General features: G+C 46.5%; 3 protein-coding genes and 1 long non-coding RNA gene across 10 annotated transcripts in view; 1 reads left to right on the top strand and 3 right to left on the bottom strand.

Annotated features, from left to right (window-relative positions):
* Positions 1-14197, bottom strand: part of LOC118510317 — a 34475-nt gene extending 20278 nt beyond the window's left edge. The window contains exons 1-2 of one of the 2 annotated variants that reach the window (XM_036051957.1): positions 14110-14197; positions 13071-13447 (exon numbers count right to left, since the gene is read on the bottom strand). In XM_036051957.1, coding sequence (XP_035907850.1) covers positions 13071-13160 — 90 coding nt within the window. In that variant the 5' untranslated portion in view covers positions 13161-13447; positions 14110-14197. Of the gene's footprint in view, positions 1-925; positions 2365-13070; positions 13448-14109 lie in introns of those variants that run through there. The other variant, XM_036051958.1, reaches the window with a different exon arrangement.
* A 4676-nt stretch (positions 14198-18873) lies between these two features.
* Positions 18874-27662, top strand: part of LOC118510324 — a 31956-nt gene continuing 23167 nt past the window's right edge. Inside the window, exons 1-3 of one of the 3 annotated variants that reach the window (XR_004905997.1) lie at positions 18874-19290; positions 19359-19419; positions 19555-22586. This is a non-coding gene — a long non-coding RNA (uncharacterized LOC118510324). Of the gene's footprint in view, positions 19296-19358; positions 19420-19554; positions 22587-27662 lie in introns of those variants that run through there. The other 2 variants (XR_004905995.1, XR_004905996.1) reach the window with 2 other exon arrangements.
* LOC118510322 lies at positions 22732-25799 on the bottom strand. Of its 3 annotated transcripts, none has more exons than XM_036051969.1 (2): positions 24897-25799; positions 22732-24729 (listed from the first exon to the last, which is right to left on the bottom strand). In XM_036051969.1, the coding sequence occupies exons 1-2, from the start codon at positions 25519-25521 to the stop codon at positions 24314-24316; spliced, it is 1041 nt and encodes a 346-aa protein (XP_035907862.1). In that variant the 5' UTR covers positions 25522-25799; the 3' UTR covers positions 22732-24313. The 3 variants fall into 3 exon arrangements, with proteins under 3 accessions (XP_035907862.1, XP_035907860.1, XP_035907861.1); XM_036051967.1 differs by having other exon boundaries at positions 24005-24729; positions 24810-25797; XM_036051968.1 differs by having other exon boundaries at positions 24006-24726; positions 24810-25797.
* On the bottom strand, positions 25800-27632 carry LOC118510321 (protein odr-4 homolog). Of its 2 annotated transcripts, XM_036051966.1 has the most exons (3): positions 27573-27632; positions 26491-27491; positions 25800-26417 (listed from the first exon to the last, which is right to left on the bottom strand). In XM_036051966.1, the coding sequence occupies exons 2-3, from the start codon at positions 27217-27219 to the stop codon at positions 25848-25850; spliced, it is 1299 nt and encodes a 432-aa protein (XP_035907859.1). In that variant the 5' UTR covers positions 27220-27491; positions 27573-27632; the 3' UTR covers positions 25800-25847. The 2 variants fall into 2 exon arrangements, with proteins under 2 accessions (XP_035907859.1, XP_035907858.1); XM_036051965.1 differs by having other exon boundaries at positions 26491-27626.

Below are 27662 nucleotides of genomic sequence, written 5' to 3'. Positions count from 1 at the left end.
GGCTGCCTTAAGAGTGCCCCAACACCAGTGGGGATTGTGGTTTGGCGTTGCAAAATTTCATACTCTCTACACTGGCAAAAGCCCACCACGAGTGCCTTTTTATGCCTTTCTTTGGGAGGCTTGATAAGCAAAAGGTACGTGAAGATGCTGCGTACGTGAGTCGCAATATGCAGATTTTGCGCATATGCATTTTTTTGTGCACTTTGTTTTGTGGTGGAAAATCCATCAACTGCAGCCGTCTGTACTCGAAAGCTAGCGGCTCTGGCCAACAGTTGCTCATGGGAAGTGGTAAAGATAGTGAAGAATCGCAAGATAGTGTACTTTTGTGTGTTGGAAGTGGGCAATGCTGGAAAAATGCAACACAGCGAAGGGTGAAAAATGCATATCTATCAGATTGTACGGTAGCGTCTGTCGATATCGAGAGTTGGGCTACAGTGTGTGCCAGTTTCCATGGAGCTCCGGCTCCATTGTGTTCAGCTATCTTCAGCCATTTTTACTTTGATACTTGTGTTAATGAAATGAAGCAAAGTTTCATTCAGAAAAGAAATGATTAAAGACGCAAAGCTTGATTATCTAACGCAATCCACCCCGATAATGACAATAAACGATTAACGGAAAATTTAAATCGACACGATTCCGACCATTCGACGCGCATCATTCGTCCTGCGCACTTAAAGTATTCGTCACGACCATTATAAACAGCACAACAGTCATTGTTTAGTGCACTGTTTACTCTGCACCGCACCACCAAAAAAAGGTCATATGCAGCCTGTGGGATGGGGCGTTTTAGGCGCCCCAAGTGGAGTGAAAATAGGCGAGCCAACCTTAAATCATAACGTGCAGCCCGTGCTGCTGCTCTCCGGTGCTAATATCTTAATTTGTGCCCTTCTTACATCACTTTTGCTACGGGGATGTATGTATTTACCTGCATAAAGGTGTTAAAGCTCATGGTGCTGATCGTTGGTCGTTGTTTTTGTTATGCTCCACAAGAAAAACACACTGACGCTCACAGCACGTACACAAAAACAAATAAAATAATGGTTCTCTGTCGCTCACGGTAACCACACAGCACACGCTCAGTGTTCGAAAAACAGTGAAGACTGCTTGGATGGTTTTTATCACCAAAAACCACGCAAAACAAAATCCTATGCTACTTGGATTGCAGCAATCGCTAATTTGCTTCACGCCGATGATTCAATCGATTCTCCCGTCTTCACTGTATGCACTTTCACACTTGCACTTTGGCACGCTTTTTATCTATTTTTGGTCTGTTGTGTTTACTTTACCACACGCATTTGCCAATATTGTTTGCCGGCACACCGTGTCTGTCCTCTCACCGTCTCTCGGCAGTCAGATTATTCAACTTGATACTTGTTGGCCGCGTTTCAGGGAAATGGGTTACACATGCGGAATTGATTGACATTTGCCAACCAAGCACACCGCAACCGCAACACACGCTGTCTGGTGTGTGCCGTGTGGTGACGATTATCGCGGCATGCAATGAATCATATGCGTGTGGTGCGTGCTCGTGATGCCGTTTCCCGGTTGGTACTGCCAGACGTTGCTTGAGATCGCGTAGAGCAGAGCCACTAGTGAAATGAGACGACCGACATCGACTAACGACCGACACCCTTCTCAATCAGGCAGGAAGGTTGAAGAAAGTGATGTGAACTTTTAATTCCTCGACGAGGCCACCTTCACTTGCTTTGTGTCTGACGGCGGGTGACTCGTGTCCCGGTTACATCACGTTTGCTCTGCTCCAGTCAGGACGGCGATGCGGGTCCTTGAAAGAGCCTGCCGGATTGCGCAACTGTCCGGGGTGGGATGCAGTTGAGTATTCCTTTTCCTCGAAATTTGCTGCCGACGCTTGCCAAGGACACGCGAGAGATCGTTTAACACGTTTCACTATGTATTTCTGTCGCCTTCTCCAATCACTTAGAAGATGCTCGTCGATCTCGTTTCGCCTGCTTAGATGCTTCTTGCCGGTGCCTTTCCATTCGCCCGTTGATAAAATGAACTTCAAAACTGCACCAGCACGAACTCCTCAGCTACACGACCTTCCCACTGACGGTGGTAGTTCCTTCTGCATCTGTCTCCGTTGATGGTTCCGCGGGCGTTAACGAGCAAGCAACAGCGCGTCTTGCGCAACAACAGCCGGGGAGAGATGCTGTTTGGCACAGGCAAAACCACCGGCAAGCTTAAAGTTTCGATACGGCGACACGCAACCACGCAGCGGCACGATCAGCACGACGCAAGAAGGGTTTTTCTCCCTCTGAGAAGTCTGTGTCTTCTGTGTGTGCGGTCGACTCCAGCACGTCTAGTCACTTCGGCACTGTACTGTTCGGTGTCGGCACACTCCGCAAAGGCTGTGCATAAACTGACAGTCGGTACGATGCTGGCGGTAGAGTTATATGGGAGTTACATAAATTCGCACACTCTCCGCTGGTGTGCACGCACACGGCTCGCTCACAGCCTCCGCGAGATGAACAGGACACGGGGGCACGGCTCCAAATGTTGTTGGAGAGTATGTTTACGGCGCTTCCATAATGGGAGAGAGAGAGATTCTCGCTGAGATATGTAGCTGGTGGATGCTGCGAGAAATGTGAGTCGTGAGCGAGCGTTACTAAGATCGAATGCTCTCCCATACGCTCTTTCGTTGTAGTAGCCGGATCTGATCAGCTGTTGAGCTGCAGTGAGAACAAGCGACGAGATTGCTCACTAACTCGTCTCACTAGGGGTGTTCTCACTTTGTGATTCAAATAGAATCGAATTAACGATCCTCGCCCCTTTTTTTAACTCCCAATAATAGCGAAAGCAGCGTACACACCCCAATTTTAGCCTTTTGGAATTTTAATTTCTTTAATTACAATACCGGAACTCTACGGATGGGTTCAACAATAAACCAATCATGCTGCTCATCCCGGACCTACCCGTTGAGGTACGTGACGGTGCGAGTTTTTCCCTTGAACTTGATGGATGCTTTACTGACTCTGCATTGGAAAAGTTCACCGACCACACCACGCCGAGGCTTGATCTTCTGTTCTGTACAGCTCAATAAGCATTCTAAAATTAGACATCTACTTTGCAATTATCATATCTGACCTTTTACTGCCAACCGAGGAGTTCGATCCAATTGGGCACAGGTTGATAGAAAAAATTAACTCCTTCCAATTCTTTGCCGAACCCAGGCTAATGGAAACACACATTCTCTAAAGGGGAGGTGTTGATTATGTAATCACTATAAATGTTTCATTTGCTCATCCCCCCAATGATCATACACGATTTGAAGATCATTGGGGAAGAGAGATCTTTTTTTTCTTACTGCAAGTGTGGTACTGTGGAAAAATGACCTATCCTCACATGAGAACGATAAAAGAGGTGGAAAAAACAACAGCAGCAGCGGAGTTAACGAGTGGGCAATAAAAAGGCAAGACAGAAAATTACATATCACGAGAAGCTGTTAGCAATGTTGGCAAAACAATCGTTTTGTTAATTTTTTACACGTAGCAAATCGGTGATGGATCGGATCCTGGTAGAACATTTTTACCGTGTGATGGGTAGGAATAGTCTTAATATTTATTCAATTTGATCTTCACAAAATTATTTAAAAAAAAGGTCAATTGGAGTTTTTTTAGCTGCTTTTATTGAAAGCGATTCTTTATGCAGACTAGGAGGCAATAAAAAAGCAATGCATATCTCACATCTCATCTCCAGAACGGTGGATTAGACATTGTAGTATCACCCGTTTTTCCTTCCTTCCATCAGTCGGTCATCATTCGACGTGCTTCATCACGCGAGACACAGTTTCGTTGAACCCTTTCCGAGGGAGGTCGTTTCGCATCCGGGAGTGCGAGCGTGTGTGTGGAGTAGGCTCGTTATCGTCCCATTTGCTTGCATCTCCAGAATCCGGCAAAGAAATCCACCGTACGCAATCGTAATGGTGAACATACAACATGAGTGATGAGGCACCTCGGGCTAGGAATGAGATCATGCTTTTAATTGCGACCATTCCTAAACGCTATCGCCCGTCTTGTTCTCTGTGTGTTATAATTTGCTGTGAGCAGTGAACAAAAATTAACACAAATGAATGACACAAGCGTATCGCACGTTAAGTCCACTTCGAAAACCTTTAAGGGCTTGGTGCTTTGTTTATCTAAACATGTTTGTTCCGGTTGTAACGCTCCGCGGCAGAGAACTTAGCCGTATGGTAGCTACCTTGTCTTCATCACTTTATTCCATAAAAAAATCAGTAAAAATCAGCTACCTCTCGTGATTGACACCGTCGACACGGCTTTGGTTGCCGTTGTTTCCATCGCAGTTTTTCCATCCATCAAGCCCCGTCTATTCTTCGTCTATTGTAACCTTGAAGATGCGCCTGAAGTGTGGGGCTGTGAGGACTTTGTACGGTGAATCCATGTCAGGTAGCTGTCCATCGCGCTGACCAGGAGGTCTCGGCGAAGTGTGGTATCTTTAGCCACAAGAATGAACACGATCGTCAAGAGACTACCTCAAGCATCATTAGCTTTTGTTGATGGAGTGGCGCAAGATAACGGATCAGCCTCTCTTGATGCTGTTGGAAACGGTGAAGAGTTCAACCAAACGCCTAATTCTTTGATTCGGTGTTGAACGATCAAAGTAAACGAGTCGAGTGATGCTGGAGAAGACTAAGTTTCAGCGTTCTGTCGATACATTTTTAAGATCTACGGGGATATATTGGCGACTTCCTGTTCAATTCCAGCTCTTGCGTTTTAGTATGCAAAATTATGCGACTTATATTTTTCCCCCTAACCCACGTACACTTTGGACACGTTCACCCCGTCGATCACGCGCTGAACTCGGCGGAAACTATTTCACCTCAACTAACTGTAACTGAAGCATCCATTCTCTTTTCCAACTTATCGAACTCGCACTGATCCAACTTCACGCGTGTGTGTGTGTGTGTACTATGAATTAATCATCTTTAATTTTCCACCAGAATGATTGACGGCACGAAAAATGCAACAAGTAAAGACAAAAAAAATGGCTGTCGCTTCACTAATTGCTTGTGCCCCGTGTGTCTGTGGTCGCAACACCCTCGCACCGGATCGGTCGATCTCGGCTGTAAATCGCGTGCATCGCGATCCATCGAAATCCATCGACACACAAGTCGGTATCCTATCAGTGCGCTTTATGTGAGGCTCGCAAAACGATTAAAAAACACGTGCCCCATGCATGCACACACATGAGTAGGCGAAGGAGTGCATTAATTGAAATGCATTTTAAGATGATGCACTTCCACGTGGCTTGATTGAGACTTCAGGGTCCGCTTACTTCCGTGTACGGTTACAGCCCAATAAATCTGCTCCTCGTACCGATCGTACCATCGACGAAAGATGCATTCGACCTGATTTTCGACGCTAGTTTTCAAACCAAACATTCCGTTATCTAAACGCTGATGAATGGGTCGCGGTGGACACAACACAACGCGCCTGCATTTAAAAAAAACAGTCCATCTGGTTCTTTGGTGCGCACGACTTGTGGTAATTTAATGTCCACGTTCGCTACCGTGTCAAGTTCAAGGGTGGTGTCTCGCTCACATAACGCTCTGGCTAACTGGAGCATGCCCCCGTGTGATATGCATTAGCACCAACCGATCGCCACCCAGCGTCACATCGGCGAGCGAGCCAAGATTGGTCCCTGCCACACAAACAAAGGCTACACTGCTCTCCCATGACATAACAAGTGCGACCTCCCGATCGTTTGGTTTGCAAATGGGCTCGAAATGGGTTTTATGCAATGATGGGATTGCTTATGGCGGGAAGAAGCGTTTTTTGCTGCTGCTGCTGCTGCTGCAGCTGTGGCTGAATGTCACAAGGGGAGTTCCAAAGTGACATTCGCGACTCGCCGTAGATGATATGTGCACGGGCGAAAGATAATGGAGATATTATTCCATGCGCGTTTGGACGCCGGTAAAACGGACATGGATGTGTGTCAGGTTAGATAAAGTATTGGGGGATGATTTTTGTTGTTTTTGCAATGTGTGATATTGCGGGAAATTATGAAATGGTTGAAGATTTTATGACTCGAAAAAGAAACAAGAAACAACAAATTGTTTATTCCCTGCATTAGACTCAACAAATCTGCCGCAACCAGCAAAGAGTACCGTTGGATGGTTTAATTGATGTTTACCGACAGCAAATCGCCTAGGACAATGACAGAACACTGAACAATAACTGTCAAATATTGACATTTTACGCACCTCTGTATGTGTGTGTGTTTGCGTTTGCGTTAGTAAGCAACCAGCTGTACTTGGAACGCTTCTCGACGTTTGATTCATTTGAGCGATTTCTTGTTGTTCGGCCAAAAATTGCTTCTTTCTGCGCGGGAATGTGAAGGTCGCGTTTCGAGCAAAAGTAAATAAACCGCCGAGACACTGAGCTTGACACTTGAACGCTTACGGATTGTGTGTGTGTGTTTTTTTATCGCTTCTACACAAAACAGCTGGTAGCTTCCCAGAGATTTGAATGCTCAGTGTGTTAGTACATACTCGAGCAACCAGACACGGGAGCGTTGAATCGTGTTGATCTAAGTCGAAACCAAAATTGGAATCAATTTGTAAAGCGTATACTTCCTCACCGTTGTTTTCTGAGACGATTTTACTACGATAATGACAATCGGGAAGTCTTTCTGTTCTGCTGGTCGCGGTTTAACGACGATCGTACTCGCTCGCTTGGAAAAGATCATGAGAGATTAGTATTAAGCTAAGCGGTGGGTATGATTGTTGCTTTATCATATAATTTGCATCGAGAGAGCAATAGTTCCTTGTTAGGTAGTTTTGATCATTTAGATTCTAGGTAAGATATTAAAATAAACTCCTCATTAGTTTCCCCATCGGAGTTCGCTTCTAATTTAGAAGCGATATCTAAGTATCCTGAGGCGTCGAAAAAATGTACGTAGAAAATAATTTTTGAATAAATCTAACTTGCCGCAGTTAGTTTCCCACGCTATCCGACACCCAGTGGACTCAAAATTAACCAATTCAAAGGCTCATCACAAACTAATGATTTATTTGGGTTCGCTCGCTTTTTATCACACCCCACGGTATTCCCCCGGATGTCTACGAAGCGTACCTAATTTGCTTCCGTTTTCAACCTCGCAGAAGCAAACAAACCAGGGTCCACTCATGAATACATGAAAAGCCGTCAAAATAGCTCCACTCCTCAGCGCAGCTCAGTAAATAGCTCCGCAGTAGTAGTGGTAGTAGTAGCAGTAGGTGCCGGTTGATAGAAATACGATGATGAGGCATTGTCTGACAGCGGCCCGGGTGTGTATAAGATCTATGCTCCAGGTGTTGAGAGTACCGTTCTCGATTGTGTGCCTTTGCTACCGGAACTACTTTGCACAGAAGAGCCAGCGAGAGAGAGATGTTTAATTTTACGCCAGGTTAGTGTTGAATTTGTGCGTAGACTTATGGGTGCCTATTGTATTGTCTGCTGGCGCTGGAAATACGAAATCTACCATCCAATACTGCACCCCCCAAACAGTCGGGCAATACGTCACAGTATGATGGGTTATTTACATAACATCAAGCTGCTAGTCCACCACTGGCGAATACATCAACGCCGCACGAAAACGATTTCTGTCACCGTGAGGAACACGACGGCGTCCTTCGAGGGCAATTGCGTGCGCTGATGATGCGCCGCTGCCGTGAAGTGTGAAGTTGTTGTTGATGAATTATTAAGCATTAAGCCCTCGTCGTCGTGTCGTTTGTAATCAAATGAAGATGATCTGCGGTGGTCGGTGAGAATGATGGTGCAGTTCGGTACCGGCACAACACGCGCACGTTTCGAACTATGCGCGACCAATCAATTTCCTGCTCGATTTCACGCACGCCAGAACACCCTATCGGAAACAATCGGCAATGAAGCTGGGGGTCTCATTAGAGAGCACAAACCATAACATTAATTTGTCTACGCACAGAATCTACCGAGCAGCAGTGCTGGGTGGCACGATTGAAGATTAGTGCGTTCCAAATTTGGTGTCTATTGACACGTGAAATTGACAGAAACGCGTACGGCGTATCGTGATGCCGTAAAAAAAGTGTTCCCCCCGGTTACTAGGATACAGTGAAAATATCCACCAACTAGAACGAAGGGTCAACGCCAACCTTGTTTGAACTGTTCGGTTTCGTTGGCCGATTATCGGACGATCGAGAAGTCGTTACAAGCCGACGGTATCGCAATCTCGTCTCGCTTACCACATTCTTCCGGCCATCGTGGAACTATCATGGTGGTCGGTGTTTATGGCTATCTGATCGATTCGCAAGAAACTACTACGAACCGTTTAGACAGCGGACAGGGACCAGGATGAGAACACGCGCTTACGGACACGGGTTAATTGATTTCAGCGTTTATTCGGCCCTCCACTGACACTGACAGCCCCAAACAGTTGAACCGAAAGGGGGGGAGAGAAACATAATTGATGAACTTCAAACATTATCCACGCCCTTCGTGCCGGAGGTGTCCGAAGGTATGGACGCTGGTTTTTGGGTAAAGGAACTCCAGATTTTTAGTTGTTCCTTCCTCGGTACAGAGAATTTGTCCCGGAGCTTGGTGCCTGAGAAAGTTTGGTCTTGTGACGTCAACCCACACGATACCAGCAACATTCCCTGTCGACGTGGTCTTTGTTAAATTGCCGCCTGCGCTCAAGAGCTGGATTGGCAAAGAGATTTAAACAAAGCATCTAACGGCATGCCTGTGTAGTGGCTTTGGACTCCTCTGACGTCAGCTGGCTCTGGTGCTGGTGTGGGACCGTAGTTCGATCGAGCAACGATTGACGGCCAAGTGCATTTTTGGTGATCGTCAAAAGCGCTGGTGCTTCTAATAAACGCCAATATAGACGTGATAATGGAGAACAGACACAAAACGCTGCTGCAGGCTCTTAGCAAACAAGCGTTAGACATTAGCCATTTTCTTACGTAGCTTTGGTGAGGTGCATTCGTGGTGTACAACGATTAGCGATCGTAAAATTATGAGCCGGGTAGGTAGCGTAGATCCTCCATCAGGCTTCATATCATGAACTCTCCCTCGCGACTCATGCTTTATAGCTTCCTGTACTTTAATGTTCATCATCGTACACCTCACGCCACATAAATGGAACCTGCCCAAAACTCAAATGCACAATCGAACACTTCTCTTTCGGTTTGTTGATTAACATGCAGGTGTTGAAATTTGCAGCCTGCAGTTTACCCTAATGGCTTTTCAAATTTGGAGTGCATTCGCTAGTTTTTTTTTTGCGATCACTTCGTATGCTTCACACCTGCTTGCTTTTGTTATTCTAGCAGTTATTCCTCAGGAAAGAAATATTCAAACCCCCTTTGTCCTTGAAATCTTCAAGGTCAGCCGCAAGAATCTTACAAGTTCATCAATCTTCCTTCCGGGCAAGCATCTTATTCTCTTGTCGGCAGGATATTACCTATTACACAATGGCTTGATAACTCAGCACGCGATGTCTGCGCAGCGTGTCCAGGGAAGCATAATTAGGGATCACAAAAAGAGCTGCCTTTACGAGCCGGCCCCCGTTTGACGGGCTGTTGCTAACTGCTGCCACACGTTGCTAGTAGAACCCGCCCGAAAACGGTTGGTGTTGGTTAAAAGTGAAAGGAAGCTAAGTGAAGGAATGCCCTGTGGGGTGGCCTATTCGGACAGTTCTTTTTTTGCCATCTGTCTTACACGCCCAAAAAGTGTTGATTAGTACGGATGGTTGGTTTAAGCTAGAACAGCGAGAACGAGTATGGCCAAGAACTCGTTCTAAGAGGGATGGAATTTTTTTTTTGGTTGGTAGCTTTGAAATTGGAACGCTCACTTTACAGCAACACGTAACCGCGCTTCGGGTCATTAAACAGTGGAGAAGAAATAAATGAAGGATGACAGGATGAGAACGCGCGCATGAGATCGGAGCAGCCTTTTAATGGCCACATTCCTCCCTTGGGATGTGTGTTTTCACGTGTTCTAACGCGTCCTAAATCTTGGTAATGAGACTCTCGGAGCAGCACTTAAACCTGTAGCCACAGCTTAAGATTACGCCCAAGACTCGTGCTCCTGCGGGCAAGGCAAGGGCACTAAAACCTGATTCCTTTTTTTCCGCTGCTTCAGGAGATCATAAAAAAGCGCGCGTTTTAAAATGGCCAAAAGATTGTTGTCAAATTGTTGGTCTTCTCAATCGTGTGGTGTAGTGGTTCAACTTTCAAGGCCATTCTAAAGGTTCTCCAATTTTATTTTTTTTTTGCTGCCACCTATCTCCTTAAGGATATCAGAATCAAGATACCGAGTGTGTATCTCATGTCAGGAGAGCTCGTTTTTTTTTTGAGCTGCATAAAATATGGCCTATTTGTCACCGTGAGCAAGTGAAGTGATATAATGAAATGTCTTCCTCATCTCGCGACGTTCCCAGGCCATTAGACACACATCATATACCACTAATTGTGCGTTGGTAAGCGATTCAGCATATTTTACCATCGCAAACAGTCCACCTGGCCGGCCAGGTTTCAGATTCCACCACCTGTTCGGCGCACATCCTGCCACCTTGCTGCCGATGGGTGAGCATCTCAGCGTGTTGCGTGCGATTGTCCATACACCGTTGCTCACGGAGCAACGATTATAAAACGATCATTTCAAGCGCTCATGACTATGCATTTGGCCGCCCGGCAAAAGCGACGGATATGGTTGATTGCCGGTGATCGATCACGAACTAGATCGGTTTGGCAGAGAGCGGAGTACGATCTCGGTCGCGCTAGAAAGGGAATATCGGTTGGGTGCTGAGAGCGAGGTGGTAGCGTGCGGGTGTTACACGTGCTGCTGTTTGGTACCGTGTCCGGGAAGCTTTCCAGAATGCCAGAAATGCATAATCCTTGCACGGTGAAGGGAAACACGTGCCACGATCCCTGGTTTTACGCTCTAATAATCACTTTATCGCTAGAAGACAAATCGATTACCGTTTGTACCATGATTGGTACTTGGGTGGAGTCTTTTTCTTCCCCCGTGCCGTATGTAAGGCACGGTCTTTAAGGAGTGTAATGGCATCCCGAGCTAACCCTTTCGTTAGGGGGTAAATTCTTAAACGCTTTTCTTTACCCCTAATCTCTGGCATTCGCACAATTAACTCTCTAACTGTCACACTAATGAGACACTGGAGCACCGGATCGACTTACGTCTTTATTTTTAACTTCACCTGTTCAAACCACTCACAGCACTGCGTGTGGAAATGTCTCAAATGACCACCACCGCTAATGGTTGCGTATAAATGCTTTCTCGACCACTGATTACCGATCGGTCGCAGCAAAGCGTTACACGCACAAAGTATGGATTATACAATGCCTTTTGTCCTGCTATTCTCTTGCTTCGTTTCTGTCTCAGCACTCAGCGAACAGCTGCAATCGAACGGCGCGAAGTCAGGTGCGTAAGTGTGGCTAAAGTGCACCCAGTTTGCCTTAAACGATCCATTAGAAAAGTGTTAACTCCGGTGCTCGGACTAAACCACCCCTGTAACAGGCTGAATATTTACGTAAATTAGTTAAAGTCTTCTATTTGGCTGGTTTGTCGTTATTATGTTTGTCACCAACAACTCCACGCAACGCAACCCACTCAGAAGTGTTAAAATAGAAGTGTTTTTTTTATTGCGCCCGGCTTGCAGGACCAAAACCTAATGCAATTATCGTGTAAAGTAAGCTTCTCTGCATCGGCTGCGATGATGCTGCGCCGATCTTTCAACCGTACATATATTTAAATACATTTCGGTCGCCCGTCCAGCTGTCCAACGGCGATACGGCGATTGAATTATGCTAATCTTCTGCACGCCGTCCGACGATGCACCATCCGATGCTGCGTAGTTTATGGATTGGAATAATTGCATTCCGCGCCATAAACTAGCTCGACAGTAGAACAGTAAACTTGACCCGACCGCTGGACTAGAAGTCCTTCACCCCGCGACGCCAGGCCTCATTTGACACTGGGCTCTATCGCGCATTTGCGCGTGTGTGTGTGTTCGCGAGCGCAGCCAGATAAAAGCAAGATTGTTTGCATGTTTTAATTTATGCCCACTACGAGGAGGAAAAAAAGGATTCAGCCACCAGATTGGTTGGAGCGTTTTTTGGTTTATAAAAAGAATTTTTATAGTAAGTATATGTTTAAAAGTTAGCGGAATGTGTGGAATGGGTTTTTTTACCTACTTTTTTCTAATCGAGCTAAGCTTGCGTCCTGAAGACACTTTTATGCGAGCAATAAATTAACACTTAATGGACTTTTGAACATGCTTTATGGTAAGTAACATCATAAGCAAAAAGCTGATCATAAGCTGATGATTACTTGCATTCGATTCACAAGGCAAGCATATCGCTTGCCGTTTTGACGATTAAAGAGGACATAAATGCTGTCTTTCTGCAGTCGATATATGACCTTCACAGAACGAAATGCATCAGTAAAAATTGCTGAAGAATGTTTTAGACATAAAATTCAAACTTAATAAAGGAATGTGGTTAAAACAACTAGCAGCTTTCGAAAGTCCAATCATCCAATCGAAATTTGAAGTCGGTTTGTCTGTGACCTTTCCTCGTTCCGATTCCGATGAACTCCGAATGAACTTTAAACTGGGCCTAGGTTTCAACGTTTCAACGAGTGCACCACGTACAATGACATCTAATTTAGATCATAAACAGTTAAAAGCGACCGCCAAGTGCTAAAACGCATTCAGCTCTAATGGCTTGCTCGAGTGCTCTATAAAAGACTTCAATGGCAAAGTGACAAACAACCCAACCCAACTGATTTTCTGATTTAACCGACTGGCCAAACATTCTTCCGAAAATGTTTATGAATTTGTGTGTAATGTAAACAAACACATCAATTATATGACAAAGAGATTACCGTAAACAACACTATCACAAAGGTGTGTAATTTACGTAGTTTTGTTCTGCTCAATAATAAAATCCTTTTCCAAAAATGTTCAACAACAACCACGCATGGTGGTCATCGGTCAGCACCACCGCCACCGCCACTGGTCCATTTATTGGCCATGCCTCAGTAACATCCTTCACGTACCTTTTCTTCCGCATTCTCGTCGAATGGTGGCTCCGTCTCTGGTGTGGGCTCCTCTTCCGGAATCGTTTCGTTGCTGACGTTGTTCGACATTTCGCAAACACCGCGTGTGCTTCAATGTGTGAATGATTTAATTTTCAACTTTTTTGTTGTTGTTTTATTTCGTAACTGCTTGCAACCGATTTCCGATGCCACTGGTAATCACTGGTTTTAGGTGTATAACGCTTTGCGGGATCCCGCTAGGGAGATCGAATGTAAAGTAAGCACACTATTTCACACCCGGCGATCGTTCAATTTACGTAAATCTGAAATTAATTGTGTACCGATCATCACTTCACTTTGATCTTGTTGTAATGCTGTACCGTTTTTTTTTTACCATCCTTCGAAGTGAAGAAAAGGGACTATAAAGTAATCGATTTAATTCTTAGATCGCTGGTTACACTTTTAGGATCACTTATCAACGGCTGGGGGGCGTCGATCGTACCTTTTTTTTTCTCTCTCGTCACTTTTTCAATTAAATCTACGTCACTCGAGTTCGTGCCGCAGCACATCGAACCCAACAGGAAGGGAAGTATATCAACCACCACCCTGTGCGATGATCGCGATTCGATCGGTTTAGTCATTTCAATTAATTAACTATCTCCCAGTTATCCTTCCCCGGTTTACACCGGCACCGACCAGCTCGCACTGCTGCCGGCTGTAGGACATAGAAAGCACGATCGCCACGACGCGCTTGATTGACGTGAGCACATCATTCACATACCACAGCGCCCGTAGTAACCTCCAAGCAACAGGGCACACGAATGTAACGCGCGGCGTTCACAAGAATCACGAATCCGAACACTCACGGGCATATCATTGGGAGGCCTAGGCGTGCTTTGACGCACGTAACCGTCGACCGCCGACGTTTGTTATTTGAAAACGATCATGCACACAACGGTTGTACGATCAAGGAATCGAACGATCAGAAGGCAATACAACAAAAAAAAGTTTGAAAAAAAAACTGCTAAAAACTTCCTAAAAATCTTAAAACACTATTTACCAAACGCCAGGATAATGGAATGGAAAGGAACAAACAAACAAACTCCAACGAGCTCGATCGGTGGTAAACACCAAACGGCCTGCTGGCTAGCAAACGATCGAGTGACTGGACGAGCGCCGTACTGCCCAAACCCAAGCGTGCGCCCGATCGCTGACGGTTTTTCGCCACCGGTTCGGTTCGGTTTTCTTTTTCACTCCCCGGTGAAAAATTTCGTTCATCCTTTATTGTTTTCCCACCATCGAAAGCACGGCGACAAACGAAGCGCGATCGCACCAAAGCCCAAGGTTCGTCGCTGTGCGTCGCATCGAAGTCATCCGTCCGTAAAGCGTGCCTGTCCACCAGAAGCGGTGGCCGATTTCGATTACCTTTGCGTGTGTGCGTGCGTGTGTGTGTGTGTGTGGTTTGCATTGTTTCGTCGGGCACAATCGGGGGTGGTTCTCGGTGCGATCCCCACCCGCGTGCAGACATCAATAAAACGATCGGTTTTAAGAATGCAGAATGCATTCGGTCGGTGTTTGAAGGCATCGGCTTTGGGGTTTTTTTTTTTTGTTCGGTTTCGGAGCTACGAAGCTCAACACAAAGAATTGGTTTAAAAATCGGCGTCTTTTAAATACAACCCACGATCTTTTGCTGCACTCCCTGACATGGACTGACGTCGAACTATATTTCTGTGATGTAAGTTACTTCATCCACGCACACACTCCACAGCGACATCTTGTAAGCTGCTCCTTCGCGTCCAACTGGTGTCCCATGCCATGTAACACCGCGCTGCCCTTGACAAAAAGGGGTACGGTGGGCACAGAGAGGGCCACGGAGCAGAAGAGGACCCTTTTGCCCTAGAAAAACACACACACGAACGTGCCTTGCCTTCCTGTGTTCTGCCTCGCCAGATCGGGCACTCACACACAATCCAGATGATTGATAGATGTAAATATGCTGACACGTTGAAATGTTTATCGAAAATAGATGATGATGCTGCTGTTGCCGGCTCTCGGCACAAAGTCATCTAATGTTCTACAAAACAGGGCACGATTGAGGCTGTTCAGCTCCAAAGGCCACCCACGATGACCGCTTGTCGGATGTGCCCACTCCCACTGCTGTTACATATTACTTTTCCTAATCACATCTAACCCTGGCACCCCCGATGACTTCATTGATTCTCTGACGCCCTCTTGATTGTGCGCCCGGCAGAGTGTAGCATTTGCACCCACTTTAATAAACTTCCGACCACCGTTTCTAATTGTCCGGTTGGGGTCTGTTTACTTTGCTGTCCGAGAGCGCAACTCCACGGTGCAGCAATTAAGCTTTAATCACTCGGTGGTGGTGGTGGTTGATTGCAAAAATCACAACAGAGCGCATGAGCTTTGAGCAGTGCCTAATCTCAGCTAATCATCTTCGCCGCCCGTCACCAAGTCTCGGATCTCGGACTGCCTGCCGTCGCTAATAATGTTTCCCCGGCGCCTTAATCCGTACCGCCAATCGGCTAATCGGACGCGTGCACAAACAACCGATGCCTCCTACATTCAATCAATCGAGGGGATGGAGGGATTCAGCAGAAAGAGGAGGACGCGGGTGGCCACACGGACAACTAATATACGCTACGAGCATGCATAATTACCGATCGCTCACACAGGCAAACGCTTTGGAGTTCAATGTCAACGCCATTGCACGACGGTTTTGAGCCACCACCAGTCCGAGATTCCAAACATCCGCCGCTACACTTCCGGACCCGCACGTCGCCCGGCCCGGCACATGTGTTACTACAAACGGCATGACCATGCGTGTGCGTGTGGTTTGTGGTGTGTGCCACGGTCACCGATATTTGCGCTTCTTCTACTTCTTTTCGCTTCTGCTTGTTCTGGGCCATTGCTTCCTCGTCCAACGGCCGACGATCGGTGGTGAGTTGGTGGGGCGGGTGGGGGGGGGAGGCAGAGGAAAGGTACAACCCACTGGCGGAAGGGTGGAATTTATAATTGAAAGGACAATTTTAATTGCTGCTCTGCGCTCTGTCAGCGATCAAAGTCCTCCGGAGGTCTGCCAGGAGTCTTCCAAGGAATTCCACGTGAAATAGGTCTTTGGTGGAATGAACACAGCCCTCAGGGCTCTGGTCTGCCAAAAGAACAGAACGCTGGTGCTGGTGCAATGATTTATGACGGTTTCAAGTGCCAAGCATCCACGCTTACCGATATGATTGCGGGTGTAGACCGGGTAGATTGATAAGTACCTAGAATGGAAATTAATTCACAACCACAAATCACTGAATTGAGCACAACGTCACCAACACGTCGATCGATCGATTTCCGATCGTTTGTGCACCTACCTTTGGCATTTGGCTGAGGTCACACGCAAAACCATACATCGCATGGCCATACAAGTTCCAAACAAACCGCTTCCGGTGATGGAACGCCCAAAATCTCGACCGATCTCGTGGAACAGTTCTTAAAGGTCTCCCTTAGAATGGGGCCCAAGCATGTACACACTTACGGCTCACGCTTTGCCAGGAGATTATTTATTCGATTTACAAGTCGGCCAGCCGCTGGGAAAGGTCAGCCCCGCAGTATCGCGATGGGGCCAATCGGCAATGAAATCCAGTATGTCATCACGGTGGTTAAGAACGGGTGGTTGGCTAGAGAATGAGACTGCGAAAATGTCATCCCGATTCTTTGGTTAGTTCTTGGGGCGCAGTTGCAATAAATATTTATGTTCAGCGATGTCCGATTGCGTTGTTGGAGCTGGTGGGTTAGCAGTGGATTCCCTCAGGGTTAGTGGTAGCTACCGAGAAGATATCTTTATTCTTCTACGTTGTGTAATTACCTAGAGCGGATTTTAATTCTTGTTACGCATGAGGTGCTTTGCAAAGCGATCCAAGTTTGTAACTATAATCGGAGGCCACAGCAAAAATGTGATTTTGATAGCTAGTTGCTGTTACAAAATTACTACTTAAACACAACTCAAAGAAAATGATTAGGTCTCTTAAGAATGATTGAAATATGGGTTTTCTTTGACTACACAACTTCGGGAGTTCCAAACCTGCCATTTCTGGGTGCCTTTACTTAACATAGTTAAATGTTCTTTGATACGATCGGTTCATGTGAGCTTCAAATTGGACCACCAAGCGGCTGTACCGATCTTAATGCAGCTCAATTAATTTTCGCTTATTTTTACACCAACACATTAACTCACCACAATTGATTGAAAAAAATATAAAAACCAGCTAGACCCCCTTTGAAAATTGACCATGTGAAAATTGCGCTCGTGAAGCTACGCTCGCTCCCTTATCATCGAGCGGAACTTTGAAACGAATCCGATCCGTTCGATTGCTCGCATCCTCAATCCGACGCGATCATTACGATCATCATTTGTGCAGGAGAGGCACAATTTTACGACCAGCGAGCCAAAAAAAAAAAGTATATAAACAGACCCCGATCGGGGTCAATTTGCAGCCATTGCGCGTAAACGGCGCGGTACTTTACACCGGAGGCCGAAGTAATGGACCCAACATTCGGTTCGCACCCAGGAGGAATCGATCGATCCGTGGATCGGGTGATTTATGACCGGCTTAAATCGATCATCACCACACGATGAAGCGGTGGCCATTTACTACTACTACTACTACTACACCAGCGTATCGGGGTGCAATCATTCCGAATCGATGCGCGAGATCTGGGCTTTGCGAGGAATCGGTTGATCGGTTCTTGATCGGTGAGTCGATCGATTGCATCTACTGTTAATTAGCTATTAACGCGAATTTAAGATTGGTTGCAATTTTTGCGATTTCAATCAGGTGAACTATAGACGATCGTCGATTGGATTTTTGTTGTTGTTCTGCTTACCCTTTTGATGATGTGAAGCTGGATAGAGAAGGTGTTCTTGGGTACTTACATTCTCAGCTTACAAAAGAGGTCAATAAGAGGTTCAAGAATGTTACGATATGGATCGCGTTTGGCTATTCACCGTGGGTGAAAGTTAATGTTGCAATTGCGTGATTTGAAAGTGATTTTTCATGTTGTGAAGGAAGAAAAGAGGCTGCTGAGATCATCACAGTGGGCGCGATCAATGGACTATTTAAGGTTTACAGCATACGGTTGATTTCTTAAGCGTCGGTTTTATTGATCAAAATCAACACAACAACAATCTTTCCAAGTCATTCGCGATTAGTTTCAGGTTAAGCAATTGTACGCATTAAAGTGAATTGCGTACATCACCTGCTAAATGGGTATTAAGAAAGATCGAGGAATGCTTTCTTGCCTTGCCTCGTTTTCGTCGGTGTTGTTTTTGTTTACTTACCAAGTGACATTGACAGCTGTCTTAGTCGCAGAAGATGAAAAAGAAAACTCGCGGAGTGGAGTTGATGAAACTGGATGGGAAAGGGATACAAAAACAAACAATCCAGCGATAAATCATCATCTTCCTATCGGGCTCGTGCTCGCAGAAAAATAGTCACTTTGTGTACACATTTCACCTTCAGCCCGGGACAGATCGAACCGGCTGCACCGCTAGTAAACAAGCTTCCATTGACAGCAGTGTGCCGGCAACAACGGGGAGAAAAAACACGGCATTTGCTAAAATGACTTAATTAGCGCCCTCGAGCGGGATGATGAGTACAAGCGCTCAGAAGCCGGTTGAAACCGGAAAACCGGCATGCAAAGTGGTGCGTGAATTCGTGAGGAAGCAGCGAAGATCCCTCACTCAAGCTGGTTCGAGAAGAGTCCGGCGAGGGACGGCGGCTCATTGTTTCGTTGGCCGGTGTCACCGGTGAGAGACGTGGACGGGCAATCGTCAACTGTTTTGCACGGTGAAGTTCTAGGTCAAGCGATACCTAATCGCCAGCGTAAGGACGCACCACCTGTGCCGCGAACAGGCGGCACTGTTGCGAATTGTTACGGACGGTCGGGCAGAGACACCCGGGCATCGCTCGTGTTCTCCGGTGGCAGCAGGAAAACTGGATCCAATTTCAAGGGCATACATCACCGAAGGGAATCGGTTCGTGATCTCGTGTGACTTTTGATGCAAACCACCCACTCGGGATGACCCACTAATGGAATGGGAAGGAAGTGATGCACCGCCGCCGAAGGGTAGAATTATGGAAGCGCGGATGATCGTGAATCATCGCTTCATGGAGGAGCACGATCAACTCTTTTATCGAATGCAGTATGACGGTGAAGGGCTTCAATCCCCTTGGTGAGGTTTGTTTTCATCTTGTTGTCATAGTTTATTTTGTTGTAATGCAGTTCATTAACTCGTTTCAGGATCAAAGCTTGATCCAAGGAACAAGCAATCATCATCATTACAAGATCGGTAGCGAATCAGGTAAGCAAATCTTCCAAATTCAAATTGCGCAAATGCAAAATAACGCACATTAATCATAATCGCTACTCGTTTTCCCAACACGTGGGCTTCGATGCAATTTTACAATCTTTTTTTTTTTGTTTGCCACTCTCGTAGCTTTGTTTGTGGCAGTAGGAAGCCGATCGGGGGCCCTAACGCCAAAGCCAACAACCTCAGCATTGAGCCTCTTTTACACTTTCCGAAGGCTATGACGTCGAGCAGTTCTAGACTTCGCGTTCTAAGCTTTTCCCATGCTCGGCGAAGCACCCTCAGTCAGCCAACGAGAAGTGCATGAAGAAGTACGTTCAATCAGCGCACGTTGTTCGGTAGCGATTTGTCGTGGGCTTAATGTTGGAATGATCGTGCCTACATTCTGCTTCCATTACCACCCGGCAGCATGCCCGCACTCCTTCGTCCTGTTCGAACCGTGCTCGGAGGACGTTGACTATGTGAGTGAGCGCCTTTGTTTGTTGGATTTTTGTCACCTTCGTCATAGGCAAATGTTTATTGCCGCGCTGACTGCAACATTATGTCGTACCGAGTAATGCAAAGCGATAATCGTTATACTGCTCGTGAGGTGTGTGCTTGTGCACTGCCAGTTGGGCGTGTGAAGGCTGCCGGCAGGGTTGTTAAGCGGCTGATTGTTATTGGGTGCTTTATCAAGCGATTAGATGAAACATAAAATTGAAACCAACGAGCGACCGGCTGCTAATCCCAACCGCTTGCGTCTCCTCCGATTTGTGCCGTAAACGCATCAAGAATGTTAAATGACTTTCTGTGCTTCTTTTCTGCAGAGCTTCTATTCACTGTGCGGCAGTTGCTGCAGAAGCCGGCAACTGACCTTAAAGAATAAAAATGGTTTGTTCGAGGAGCTGGCCGCCGCTTCTTAGGCCGTATTGAGGTTGTGGGAAAAAAGCTTCATCTCGATTAATTTTTCCACCAGCATCAATTGGATTCGATTAATTGAAAGCTCTGCTAGAGCAACTCCGATGGAGTTTGTGCATTTCCGTCCATTCCAAAGTCTGCAGGAGGAGGCGCAAAATGACAGACCGTTAATCATAATGCTGCACGGGACTTGCCGAAGAACGCCAGCTTAAAGGAATACGATTCAAGTGAATTTACTCCGGTTGACACGGGGGCCCCAGAATACGATTGCATACTTTTCATTTCCTTGGGCGCTTGAAATCGAGGTTGACAACTTGTCTTCAAACCGACCAACCGCGATCAATCGCTGCGGAGACAGTTTATGACATCGGATCATTAACGGTGGTGACGTAGATCGATTAATTACCCTTGTGCTCATTCTTTGCCACGACCTTCCTCCAGCTGTACTCCGGTTCTGGATCCCGAAAGGATGAAGTTTGCTAGCATTATCCCCACAAAAATCTCACAGAGCACCGCTGGATTGGATTTTAATTGGCTAATGAGAAGTGTTTACGATTCTCGCTAGAACCAGTGCCAGCACAGTTGATCATTTTCATGGCACGAATTTATGTGCTTCACAACAGTGCGATTTATGATCGTCTTTGAAATGTGACGCTTTGACGCGTCATGATCCGGCATACGGTGTGTTTGCCTGTTACACGGAGGCTATAAACCTACCCACGGACGGCACACGGCGCTCGTGAGGTCATTGTTTCTAAGGTGTCATAATTTTCTGTTCGGAAGGGTCGCCTACAAAAAAATACTAGTTTTGGCTCTTATCGAAAGGTATTACTTTAGCCGGTACAAACTAGAACTTACTGAGAGTTCTGTTACCGGCCACAATATTCGAACCGTACCCCCACTTTTTCACTCATGTTTTAAATAAAAAAGGCAATGATTGACACCACCAGATACGGCAGCGTAGGGGGAGCGTAGGGTTTGGAAATGTTTCCACGTTGCCTATATCTTCCGGTCACGATCGCGTACCTTTCACTGTGCGCCCTAAGAGATTGCGGTGCGAACGCATTTCATAAGCCAGTACGGCTCGTTAATCATTCTCCTCCCACCCAGGTCGGGTGGGACACAATCCAATTTTTAAGCAAAAACCCGACCCGACAAAAAACAAATCAGGATCAAAAGTGCAAATTTCACCCGACGTTGACAAATGAAGGCCCACGGTGGTTCCCGATTGGGGTTACGTTAGGGTAACTGTATTGCGAAAATGAGCCCACTAAAATAGTGATTTAAACTGTTAATAATGGGCAGAAAAAAATGGGCGTTATTTTAATTTAAAAACGGCACGTCCAAAGATAAACAGGGTTTGATTGCATAGTTTTCCCACACCCTTAACCTTCGCGCGAGCCACATCCTCCACTCGTAGACATCAGGGCCATCAGTACACCAACCGCGCTAACAAGAAGAAATGGAGAAGGAAATCCGGAAATCGCGAAGCCATCACAACACAACAATGGCCGAAAACATGGCTGCAAAGCCGGCGAAAACTGTGTGGAAAATGGTGGAGAGCCATAAACGGAGCACGATACAATCCAATCAACATCTGCCTATCTTCGTTTTCCACCTGTTAAAAACTGTGTTGAATAATTATGGCCATTTTTTACGCCACGCCACTCGTTGGGAGACGCGTTCTGGCAACGGATGCGAGAAGCCTGTGTCGCTAATAAAGTTCCATTCCAAGGGTAGCGCTGAATTCCGACCGACAGCACCACTGACCTAGTGAGGGAGAAGAGCCAGCCAGCTCGGCTCGGAGTAATCGGCCATCCACCCACATGCAGGAATGACAGTGCTATGTAGTGACCGCATTCGAGGGGGGCACATTTGCATTGGGCAGGGAGGGTCGGCGATTAAGTGTGGCGATTTCAATTAACAACGATAAACACATACTCACGCTCTTCCGGACTTCCTACCATCTCCTATGGTGGTGGAGGTTCGTTCGAGATGGCTGGAGATGGCCCGGTTGAAGGGTAGCCAAAAGGAATAATTAATAAACGACGGCTTCGCGTAAGAGGCTGCCAGTCAGTTACGGTCCAATTTGCATGGCGGTTGGATGAAAGATGAAGGATGCAGTGGCGGCGGCGGGTAATTAAATGGAGACCGTTTCCGAATGTTTGCTAGCATGAAAAACAAAGCAAAACAGCAAGCGACCGAATCGCTAATGAAGAAACAAATGTGTATTGTTGTTGGACTCAAAACCAAAAAAAAAAAAACGAACCGAGAACGAAGATGCAAATGAACCAAATAGTGGGACAATTTTCACCGCAATCTGTTTTTTTTGCCGAGTCCGAGGTGGTTCTGGAACGGAGGCGGATTTCCGTTTCGAGTGCAGCGGAAGGACAGCAGTGTTGGGTCGACTAATTAACTCATCAACAGGTGAAAAAGACCGGAAAATCATACCTTTTCGGCAAGATGATGGCTGTTGTGCTGTGTGATTAGCTTCACGCTTTGTTGGTGGAAGCTGTGAATTTGCGAGTAAATTGTGGAGCCCAAGAATTGACTGCAGATGAAGCTATCAAACTAATTTTGATCACTTCGGGGTGTGAAGTTGTGTCGTCCATTGCCGAGATGCTAATCTTGGGCGAATAGGAATTTGGCCTATTTTTCTCACTTAAGTTTTCCCGCTTGAAGTGAAGCTCCTAACGGGCTGGAACACAACGACACCCAGTGGTCAACACTCATTACGCGACATCCAACCACTTGTTGCACCATACGGCCGCTCGTGCTTGTTGTGTCGCACCACCATTTTATGTAACGTCTTCTTCAGCAACCTTGAAATTGGCGCTAATATGCTGATTGGCACTTTGCTGCTCTCCTGGTCAGAGTAAACAGCAGTTTCACATCGTGCTTTTTTTTCTGCACGAGTTGCGGGAAAGTCCACTTGACGAGTCTTGCTCACGAAACAATGACGAAATGGTCGAAAGTTTCACAGTGAAGGTCGGTGCGGCGAAACTCGTCGGGCCTGACATTGACCACGTATGTCCGCCTGGTTAATGTCCTCTGTGAAGATACGGGAAGGAAATGTAAACACAAGTCGGCCAAAAATAAGACTACCACCCCCGAACTGCCCGGTAGTAGTACACCAGTACGTGCCGTGAATCGCATCACAATTAGCCTGCGAGATACGAGTGCCTTCTCGATCGTTCGACTGCGCTGCTACACACCTGTAATCTAAATCCAATTGAACTTGACCACGGGCTCCTCCACGCTTGCCGGGTTTGGTCCGAAAATGTCTTCTCTAACGATTTCCTTCGACATTTGCGAAACATAAAAATGGCAACTTGATGTAGTGTTCCGCGTTCATCATAATCAGTAGCCTTGTGGGCTGCTGCGCGGTCATTAGGCTTCGGAATGAGCGGGGCCATTGGCAATGACACTACTCCGATTAATCAGATATGCATCTAAGGTCAAGATCAGTTCTCTAGTGGTCGATTTTGGCGTAATACGATTTCGTAACTCGGTGTAAATACCAATCAGGGTACGGATGTCACATCGAGACGCATCGTTAGGTTCCAGGAGAAGTAGAGATGTTCTGTTTCGTATCCTAAGCGTCTTTAAACCCTTTACTGGCACGAAATATAGTAGCAACGCTTGAGAAGTTGAAAGGTGATCTTGAAGCTATCTGAGTTATTAGAGGTAGCCGAGATATCCGGAAACTAACGGAGGCCGAAAAGTATGTCCCACCAGAAAACTGCACAGGAGTAAGAGTTATCGGATGTAAGACCTAATCATTTCTACATGAGTTGCACAAACTTTAGTGGCATAAAAAGATGACTTCCCAAAACCGTTCAACATCTTGTTGGTGATTGCGCCAAAATTACATTAATTACATCTCCTAAAATACTAACACGCCTTGAAATTGTGATTAAAATTATTTAAATATTAAAATAACAGTTCCATTGCACTCGCTTGAGCTTTAAAACGAAATTAAACCAAAGTCCTAATCAAAATCAATCGCCGGAAGGCACGCTTTCACGCTCTCCGTCAGGTACTCGGCGGACATGTTTCCTTCTTCCATCGGTGTACCGGTTTCCGTCGGTTGGAATAGTAGAATTTCTTCCGAAGTGGCCACATGCTCCTCACCTGCCATCGCACCCTCAACCATGACCTCCTGTGGAGCTACGTTCTCGACCTCGTATATCTCGTGATATTCGACCACACTACCGTCAGTGTCTGTCGTCCAAAAGTTGACGCTCTCGTACAGTTCTCGCAGGTCATTATACTGCAGCGTTATGGGTGTCTCGATTGCAACAACAGCCGTCTCTTGTCCGTTATCGTTTAGGAACGATGATGTTTCGTTGTCCACAATCACCGTCACTTCCTCCATTGGTTCGTTAGCTGTACTTTCAGGCTCTTCTAGGATGTAAAGAAATGTGGTAAAATTATCGTAATGTCCAGGAACATGGAAATTGGACTTCATCTTGAATCAATCTTACCGTTGTTAGGCAAGTCGTTGTAAGGCACGGTGATCAGGTTGCCAAGACATTGCTTCAGTTCGTCTACCGACACCGGCCCATAGTTACCTGCAATCTCGTTCGATTCGAAGTACGGCGGTACAGCCATCACCGGTCGATCGACATGCGCCTCGGGGACATTGATCGTAGTAGTACTGTTCTGCTCCCTCAGTGGATGCCGTAACATCGATTCCAGGTGCATCATGGCGAACATTGCACGCATCCGGACTTCGTGAAACTCCGGAATGTTCTCTCGGACGTGAAAGTTTAGCAACGATGGTAACGTGCAGCTTCCCGGCTGCCCATGGTCATGCGCCCGGACGGCCGGAAGCGACAGCCACGCATCAAACACGTGCGAATTGGTACCGATAAACTGCGGATGGCGGAAGACCATGCTGCATTCCAGGTCAGTTTCATCGCGGTCCGATTCTTCCAGAACGTCCACGGTACACTTTTCAAACGCATGCTTGTACAACAGCCAGAGGAAATTATCAATGGTTCTGCATGCGAATATGGTGCTTTCGCCGGTGAAGAAAATGCGCATCATCGTTTCCAAGTTGACGATGAGCACGGTCCGTTCCCGGTTCCATCTTAGGTAGGGTTTCGTCGTATCGTTCACCACGAGCCAAAGTTTTAATATGAAGCGAAGCTTCATTTGTTCCTTTTCCGGTATATCACTTAACACCACACTCATTTTTTGCTGTTGCTGGACGATTAAAGTCGGATCTCGGACCACGTCCTGCTCAACTGCCACAGGCGAACTGATACTGTGAGCTATGGCAATTCACATTTGACATACATCTTCGATTCACTTTACCCGCCAGTTGCTATGGCAACGCCGAAGAGCACTTGATACTCGGATGACATTTCTGCAGGTGTACGATGGCTTTTCCCTCCCAAATTCCCCCACTCCAATGGAAAAAGGCGCGCCATGTCATAAGCATCAACAATAATTGGGAACAAACCATAATGTCAGCGATGTAGATTTCATGAAAAAAAAATCCGCTTAAATGCTTTAATTTATTTCATTAAATAGTAAACCAGCAAAGCAATTAACAAAACGATTACCGTTACCAGCCCACCGGCAACGGGCAGATTTAGCTTTCCGTCGAAATCATCCTCTGTCTTGTTTTTGGGACGCCATACCTCCTCCTCCTCGGTCGGTCGTTCGTCCTCCTTCACAACAGGCACTAGCTCAACCTTACTGTTTAAATCCCGCACGGCTACTCCAATGTCGAGAATTTCTCTTATCCGTCCGACCGGCGTTTCGACGCTCTCCTCCGGGAACAGATAATCGCTGAACTGGACCGGAAAGCCGCCCTGAGTGCGCACCGGGAAATAGATGCGGCGCGGCAGCTCGTTCAGCGTTATCTTGTCCTGCGTCGTCGTGTCTTCAGTCTGTACCAGTGAATCACAGTGGATTTGAATGCGCGACATAAGCGAACGCACAATGTCGGCGACGATGAACCGTTCCGCTTCGCCGAAAGTACTCTGCGCGTGGATGTAAATCTGTGAGCTAACAATGCCGTCGAATTTCATCGTGCCCTCGAAATGTTCTATCTTTGCATCGCTGGGAGATAGTTCTGTAGACTGCAAAGATGAAGCGAAGGGGAAAACGTTATTCGATAAGAGTTTCGAGCTTTTTAAAAAAACCAAAACTTACCGTTGGTAAGTAAACGTTGGCGGGCACAGACTCCACGGTAGCGGTGGCTGGTTTCGGTTCTCCACCGAAAAGAATTTTCGCATCTATTAGCTGATCTTTCAGCTTTCTCGCACATTCCGTCAGATTGGCCTCCGTGTCGTACTGTTCTTGGACGCTCTTCTGCTTCAACGGATACACATCGTCCGTCTCGAAGTAAACGTTTAGCTTGTGCCAGGTTGATGCACGGTCGACAAACTTCCAGTCGCACGGAAGTACGGCGGGATTCTCCGCCGCCAGGGAAACCGTTTTGCAAATCTGTGTTTTACTGCTGGACGAGTAGTACAGCACCAGCTTTTCACTTTTCTCCAGCTCTTCGCACGTGCCCATGAGTAGCGGATTAGCGTCAAACGTTGCCTTCATGCTCATTAGAATGAACTTTACCGACGAAAGGAGTGACTGCTCTTGGAACACATTCTTCGGGTGGATTACAAAGATCCCCATCACGTACATTCCACCCGGAAGCATCCTCGTCGCGTCCAGTGCCTGTTGGGAGGCCACTGTCGCGTTCAGTTTTTGCGATTCATCGCTTTCCTCTTCGTCCTGGCCCGTGATGCGACTGGCGTGGACAATGTAATCCTTTCCATTAGCAGACGGTTGTCCAATGAGCAGCCCCATGCACACGCCAGCCTTTCGGCTCAGTTGCCGTAAATAATCCTCCACGAACGATTCGCATAACACCGAACGACCCATGTTGGCGATATTGGTTCCTTCACAAGCGTAGATCAGTGAGATGGATTTTGATGCTTCTAGCTAGATTGAAACTGCTTTTCAAACAGAACATCTGCTGCAATTTGTCCTTTTTTGTCACCAAAGGTTGTCGATTGATTTCCCGGCAAATGACGTGTCGTGTTTTGGGGTGCGTGTGTCGACGTGTCGCGGATTTCGGGATTTTCTCTTCGAAAATGTCTCACCGTGTGCTCAAAAGCATAGCCAAGTAACTGTACACTGGGAGCATGTTAAATCTACAACGAAACCGTTTAAGCACTTTTCATTGCCGAGAGAACGTTTCTTTTGCATCTAGAACGAATTAACAAAACACTTACCAAAGTTGCCTTCATTTGTAAACAACGTTTGACAGCTGTGGACGAACAATCAATGACAGCTGATGAGCTGATGTAGGTCCAATTTCGTCC

Source organism: Anopheles stephensi, chromosome 3 (genome assembly GCF_013141755.1).
Source record: "Anopheles stephensi strain Indian chromosome 3, UCI_ANSTEP_V1.0, whole genome shotgun sequence".
NCBI classification, from domain to species: Eukaryota; Metazoa; Arthropoda; class Insecta; order Diptera; family Culicidae; genus Anopheles; species Anopheles stephensi.
This window is presented reverse-complemented; position numbering and strand designations above follow the sequence as displayed.

Bases quoted from the DNA above. Each gene is read 5' to 3' on its own strand.
- LOC118510322 (XM_036051967.1), bottom strand. From the start codon at position 25,521: ATGAGTGTGGTGTTAAGTGATATACCGGAAAAGGAACAAATGAAGCTT. The intron at 24,730-24,809 runs GTAAGATTGATT...TTTACATCCTAG, and splicing joins CAACGACTTGCCTAACAACG to AAGAGCCTGAAAGTACAGCT.
- LOC118510321 (XM_036051966.1), bottom strand. From the start codon at position 27,219: ATGGGTCGTTCGGTGTTATGCGAATCGTTCGTGGAGGATTATTTACGG. The intron at 26,418-26,490 runs GTAAGTTTTGGT...TCATCTTTGCAG, and splicing joins CCAACGTTTACTTACCAACG to TCTACAGAACTATCTCCCAG.